Raw genomic sequence first — 6,282 nt, forward strand, 5'->3', positions numbered from 1 at the left:
GTACATGCATCCACATGTGTTCGTGAATGCTGCTCCTCGCCTCTATTCCGGAACGAAAGTAGCTGAGGCTGGCAGTCAGCGGGGAACGAAAACAAAGTTGGACCACTTGCCCTGTCGATGATCTGAGGGCACGTGTGCGTTCACTACATAAATTAACTGCAAAAATGGTAAGTTCATTCATATTATTTAAATAAAGGACTAACTATTTAGTTGTCATTCTAACATACAATTAATCAAATGTGTTCAGCCGAAGGCGGCAAAGGGAAAGGGGCCTTTGGAGAAGAAAGTTGTTCATCCGTATAGTCGGAAAGCTGCGTACATGGCCAGAGCGGTCATAAAACAGGATAAGAAGGAAAGGTAACGTTGTTCAAAACAATGTATTCGAAATACACGTCTGCACCAGATTTGGACTTGTTAATGTCACTCAAGAGTATTCATTGTCGGTTTTTTGTTTGTTTGTTTCAGACAGAAGAGCGAAAAAGCGCAAAGACTTAACCTAATTCGTAAGTGATGAGTGAGCTGGGTGACCTGATTTCAGATTCAGTTGACGTTCATGTCACCTCCTTCCTCTTCTTTACTGTAACCTACCAATCTGTGTGTGTGTGTGTGTTGTCAAGGAACACAGAAGCCCTTCTATGCTATTGTTTTACTTATATTTCGCCAACATTGGCAAACTTTCTCTTACACCGTCTATGAATTAAACATGGAGCTGATGCCAATTAAAGCAACACAGTGGAAGAATTGATAGTCCCCTAAGCGTTGCATTGGCAATGTCAAATGTTTGATATCTGTTACATTAAATTGGGCCCTGTTTTGGCGATCAGAAATGCACCACGGAGAGTAGGCCTATTCTTATCACGACTTATTCCTATCTTACACTCAAATTTCTCTTATTAAACAATGTGCCCAAGGGTTTGGCAATTAACGACCTAAGGTGTGGTCTGGCGCATTATCTAAAAATCTCTATCACCATTTAAAAAGCATTACTCCACTGACCAAAAAAACCCTGGAAAGAAGCATATAAAGCACAGCTGAAGACGCACTGTCACAAGATGTAAGTAGCAACTCCTCTGCAGGATAAAGGAGTCCTTTTTATTCAGTCATTTGAACATTATTGGGGTAAGTGTTGCTTTAGGCTATGTTTTTGATGGTATTGTCAGTCAATAGTGAAAGTAATTAATTGTGTATAACTGTTTTGTTGTTGACTATGACACCACGGTGAAGTTAGTTTCACTTTGCCTATGAGTTCAAATAATAATAATAGACGAGTTCAGATGCTTGTAGGCTATATTCTTCTGCTTGGTTTTAGTAAAGCATGGTTAAGTGGAATTCTGTTCCATGCGGTCTCGCTTGCAAGCAGATTCCTTCAAATGCGCCGCTGACTATTAAAATATTGACACGCTGTTTGAAGTTGTCCAGCTTGCTGTTAAAGGGAAAAAAACGCACCCATGACTGAGTAAGAAACATAAGAACCACCTTTTTACACCAAGCGCCCGTTTTATAACAAAACCACCCCGAATGTGGACTGAAGCTATTCGCCAGTGACCATGCGTTTTAGATCGCCAAAATAGGGCCCATTAAGTTCTTTCTGAGGGATGTGTGGGGAATGTGCCAAGATCAGATATTTGTATTGTATTTCATCTCAACGTTAAAACATACATACATCTGACGTGCAGAAAAGAAAACGCATGTTTCCACCTCATTTCAGTTGAGTTCTGTTGTTACTGCATCTCATGACAAGATGGGGCTAAATTGAATGTGCTGACACATCCCCTGTACATCTAATGTCATCTCACTCACATTTATTGTCAAGTAAATTCATTTAAATAAATTCATATCTCCTACAGGAGAAAAGCTCTTGTTCTTTCAGAATCAACTGGACTCCGAGAAGAAAGAATATTCCAAACAAGACACCTGCAACATAATTGAAAGGTTAAGAAAGTTTGTCAGGTCTGCTTGTCAGGATTCTGAGCCTTACCTTACAGCAATAATGATTTATAATCCCTGCCATTTACTCAGATATCTTCACCGGTTTGATGCGGAGCTGGAGCAGATTGAATTGGCGAACAGTATCAAGGGTCGCCAGGGACGACTGCATGGGGCTAGAGAGGCTGTCATCAAACAGACGATGGAGCGCGAGCGAGCACAGTATGAGGGGAATGGTTTTGGTAAGGGAACATGCGTTGGTCTGACCATTCACCTCGACTGCTGATTCCCCCCTCTGTATCTACCATTTATGGCCCCCCTTTATTTGAGATGCGATGCAGCTCACTGAAAGAAGTGATGTGATGCAGCTCACTGAAAGAAGAAAATAGATGATGATGATGATGGATTTTTCATGTTGTCATAACGAATGGTTAAGGATTTGTAGTACTCTTCAGCAGCATTATTTTTCTGCAGAGCTGCCTTGAACAGATCCACAGCCTCAGATAGACACATAACCTTCAGTGTATTACATGTGCAGGTATGTTTGACACTGTGCAGTTCTTTAATTGTTTTTGTGTCTTTTATTTTAATAGAAATTCCAGATGTCATGAACTCCAAGCACCTTAAAGTTTTCAGGTGTGTACATTTCACACATTTTTTTACATTTTATACTAAAGTGTTTATGTACTAAATTCTTTGTTTAGGTTTATGTAGCTAAAACAATGCATCCGTTTCATCATGAACAGAACACTGCATAGTCAGTAATCAGTACAACGTTTTATACAGCAAAATTTGCAAAAACAGTACAGAAGCATCCCATGAGCTGCCGAGCATAAACCTTTTATCTGTGTGCATGTGTGTACATATATGTTGGTGTACCCAGAGAGTGGGATGGAGACCTGAAGAAGCTGCCTAATATTAAGATGAGGAAGCTCTCTGCTCGAGGACTGAGTCAGGAGAATCAGCAGCACAAACTCACAGAGGAAGAAGAGGACATTGGGGAACACGATGATCAGCCTGCATCTGATGTTGACTTTGAAGATGAAGATTTATGATTCTGTGTATGCTTACATGGACAGGAAATGAAAAAAGGTGATTGCGTGTGTGTGTGTGTAAAAAGCCATGCTAACTCTGTGCACCACAGAGAATTTCTTTGTGGATCTGTCTCCTGGTTGGAGACTTGTTTGAAATGGTGGCAACCATGAATAACTGAACCCGTACCATCTCATCATCAACTGAATACATACCACAGGGTTCCTACACATTTTGCATTTCAAAATTCCATACTTTTTCCATACTCAAATTTCCAAACTTCTCGGTAGATTTTTCTGACCATATTCTCGACATTGCGGCCACTTCTGGTTTGGGATAACTCGGGGAAAACAAAGGTATGGACAACTGAAGTGAATTAAAAAATGACACTTAATATTCGTCCATTTAGCTGGGTCATTTTTAGTTGTATCATAGTTGTATCTTGATGATGGGGACTGATAGTTAAGCTACACAACAGTAGGAATGGTTCATTATGACCTGAGTGAAGTGATTAGTACTGCAAATGCAATAGTCTGGAAACACAAATATTTCTCCATACCCTTGTTTCTTTTTTCCATACTTATCTACACCTGGAAATTACTAAAATCAAATTCCATACTTTTCCAGGTTTTCCATACTGCGTAGGAACCCTGATACCATCTCTCTCCAGTTACTCTCAAAAAACACAGGCACAACCGTTTCTGTACTCTGACCATTTTATTTCACCAATGTTGCATGTTTTACCTGAACCCCTCATTTGGGTGGACTGGGCAGTACACAATTTACTGCCAAACATGATCTAATTTGCCTCGTTTCTATATGGCCCCAATTCATGTTTGTTGCAGCATTGTAGTTCATACATTGTAAAACCATGATTTCTTTGATTCTTTTTGTCTTGTTTTTTCTGAACCTGAACAGTGACAATTAAAAATTTAAAGTAAAATGGAAGTTGCATTAATATTTGTAAAAAAGTGTAACTGTTTTAGCCACAATTGAGGGGAAAAAGCAGGCCAAAGATTAGGCAAGATATTAAGATATTGATTAAATGTTATGATTACAGGATCTCTGAACAGTAGATTGTTTAAAGCAGCTCATCTCTCCAGTCTGTTCCACAGTCATCTGAGACATAGTTTCATCAGTCCCATTTGAGCTGCATATGAGTATGTTAGCATTGTGTGAATATATGAAGACTAACCACAGAAACATGTATATTGCACATGAAAAAAGAATCTCATGGTCACTACTATTATTTTTTGTATTTTCGTAGTGGAGACTTTTAAGAAAATAAATACATTCCACTAAAGAAGGACCTGGATGTCCTGCTAGATTTGCTTCATTTGAGGTCTTTTGTGTACTTCACTAAAACAATGTATAAATTCTGTGACTGTATAGTACTCTTATTGTTTGTTATGTATGGTCTCAGAAGCAGTAAGGATCACTCCTTCAGTAACAGTAAGTTAGTAGGAATTCACAGACCTGCTGAGGGAGAGAAAGAAAGCAACAGAATTCTGCCCACCACAGGAAATCAAAGGCCTTCAAATGCTCAGTCAAGAATGGTCAATAATATCAAATAATGATCTTAGAGGTTAACATGGATTTAGAGGGCACGTGTCTATATAAGTTATATCCAGACCCAATGCAAAATGGAAGGGAAGAAAACATGTGTCTAATGGAGCATCTTATTATCTTCTGGGAAGTCCGTTAGATTAGGCTCGTCTGAAACTTAAAACCATCTCAATCGCTGTCCAAATGAGTCTGGTCTCTCTCATAATACTGGACATTTCCCTGCTCTGTTTGGGTATTGCTTCTTTCTCTCCCTCTCCTCCCCATCTCACACTAGTTCTGTAGACCACCAGCCTTGGCTTTGTTTTCATTTGAGAGCACCCGTCTGACCTCTTAACCTCTCACCCATCAGTCATACGGAGGGTTCAGATATGTCACCGCCTCGTGCTGGCATCTCCCCCGTGATTGGCTTATCGACCCGTCCATCACACAGGAGCCACGCCTGCACTGCCCGCATGGATGGGAGCGGTAGTGGGGGCCTGGGAAGGCGGAGGGCACACCTCGACTGGCTCGTGCCTCCCGTTGGTCTGGGTGGTGCCGGACGCTTTGGTCTCATCGGTGCTCCTGACCGTGTCCGGGCAGTTCTTGACGAAAATGATGCGGTTAAAGGCCTTGAGGCGCCTCCAGAGCTGCAGGTAGACTTTGCACTGGATGTACATGAAGATGAGGCCGCCCGTGAACCCAAGGGCCACCACGACCAGCTTGGTCCAGAAGGGCCACTCCAGCATGCCTGAGGCATTGAAAGGAGAGAGACGCACCACCGCTGTGTTGTGTGAAAAGATTGAGAGAATACACACACCACAAGCCATGGAGTCAGCCTTGCAAACAAAGCCTACTCAGACACATACACTCACATCCATTTAAAGGGAAACTTGGCAGGATTTCCCCCTCTGCTGGAGAAATTGTGCATTATGCTATTTCAAACTGTGGGAAAAGGTAATGATAAAGCACATGGATTTGTTTACAAGCTAGCGAACGTTTAGCATAAGTTTGGCAGAACTATGTGGATGTTACAAGGTAAGAAACACGATTTAAAACGAGTTTCTTGTTTCTCACTTCTCTTTCCGGGACGGTAGTCTCAATGTTGCAAGGTTGGTTTTCCGCCTGGGGACGCTAGGCGCAGCGGGGAAAGTCACCATTTTCACCGGAACAGGTCATTTAACCATCCAAATGATTTCTAAAACGGGTTTATTACGTTGAAATAGTTGCCAAGTTCCCCTTTAAGCCTGCACACAATCACATAGTTATAATTGTCAGTGTTTGATATGCTGATGACTTCTACAGCTTCTATTATGTAGCGTTTCAAAGCCTGTCTTAAATTAATTCATAAAGACAACCCCTATATGTGCTTCTAATGTCTACAATATTGACAGACCTTAGAAATACAATATACACTCTACATTCTAAGCCTGAGTCTTAGCATGCGTCCAAGCTTACCAGGGTTTTTGCCCATCTTCATCTCCTCTGTGGTGCGATCGATGAGCACATAAAGTGACCACACCACACACGCTACAGCGATGACGTGAAAGGTCACGGCACAGAAGATCTTCCTGCGCTCCCCGGTGGACATGTGCAGCTTCTCCCACTGGGAAAACGGGGCGCAGCACAACGGTGAGATTTGACTAAAATTGCATGTCCTGTATCATGGCCACAAGGGGGCGGTGTTGAGATAGTTGTAAACATAGTGCTGTTGGAGAGGAGATGCACTGGAAGTACACAAAGCCTTTTGCCAATGTGAATGAACATGTCTTACTCATTTTG

At 41.6% G+C, this 6,282-nt stretch overlaps 2 protein-coding genes across 5 annotated transcripts in view; one reads left to right on the top strand and one right to left on the bottom strand.

Moving 5' to 3' along the window:
- The first annotated feature begins 71 nt into the window (after window positions 1-71).
- Window positions 72-3,901, top strand: tma16 (translation machinery associated 16 homolog). 3 transcript variants are annotated; one of them, XM_076295475.1, is made up of 8 exons: window positions 72-167; window positions 248-357; window positions 466-503; window positions 1,848-1,932; window positions 2,020-2,168; window positions 2,520-2,562; window positions 2,810-3,018; window positions 3,586-3,901. In XM_076295475.1, exons 1-7 carry the CDS (start codon window positions 165-167, stop codon window positions 2,979-2,981), a joined length of 600 nt encoding a protein of 199 aa, XP_076151590.1. In that variant the 5' UTR covers window positions 72-164; the 3' UTR covers window positions 2,982-3,018; window positions 3,586-3,901. The 3 variants fall into 3 exon arrangements, 2 of the variants coding, with proteins under 2 accessions (XP_076151590.1, XP_076151589.1); XR_012988712.1 differs by having other exon boundaries at window positions 73-167; window positions 2,810-3,314; XM_076295474.1 differs by having other exon boundaries at window positions 73-167; window positions 2,810-3,901.
- A 445-nt stretch (window positions 3,902-4,346) lies between these two features.
- marchf1 (membrane-associated ring finger (C3HC4) 1) overlaps window positions 4,347-6,282 on the bottom strand; it is a 13,190-nt gene continuing 11,254 nt past the window's right edge. Inside the window, exons 6-7 of one of the 2 annotated variants that reach the window (XM_076295473.1) lie at window positions 5,959-6,106; window positions 4,347-5,251 (exon numbers count right to left, since the gene is read on the bottom strand). In XM_076295473.1, the coding sequence (XP_076151588.1) occupies window positions 4,947-5,251; window positions 5,959-6,106 (453 nt within the window). In that variant the 3' untranslated portion in view covers window positions 4,347-4,946. Of the gene's footprint in view, window positions 5,285-5,958; window positions 6,107-6,282 lie in introns of both variants that reach the window. The other variant, XM_076295472.1, reaches the window with a different exon arrangement.

The sequence above is a fragment of the Alosa pseudoharengus genome, unplaced genomic scaffold (assembly GCF_046254945.1).
Source record: "Alosa pseudoharengus isolate Yale_2024_CS ecotype anadromous, Long Island Sound unplaced genomic scaffold, YU_APseudo_1.1 YU_APseudo_1.1_scf_2, whole genome shotgun sequence".
NCBI lineage: Eukaryota > Metazoa > Chordata > Actinopteri > Clupeiformes > Clupeidae > Alosa > Alosa pseudoharengus.

Bases quoted from the DNA above. Each gene is read 5' to 3' on its own strand.
- tma16 (XM_076295475.1), top strand. The intron at 358-465 runs GTAACGTTGTTC...TGTTTGTTTCAG, and splicing joins AAACAGGATAAGAAGGAAAG to ACAGAAGAGCGAAAAAGCGC. The intron at 504-1,847 runs GTAAGTGATGAG...TATCTCCTACAG, and splicing joins GCAAAGACTTAACCTAATTC to GAGAAAAGCTCTTGTTCTTT.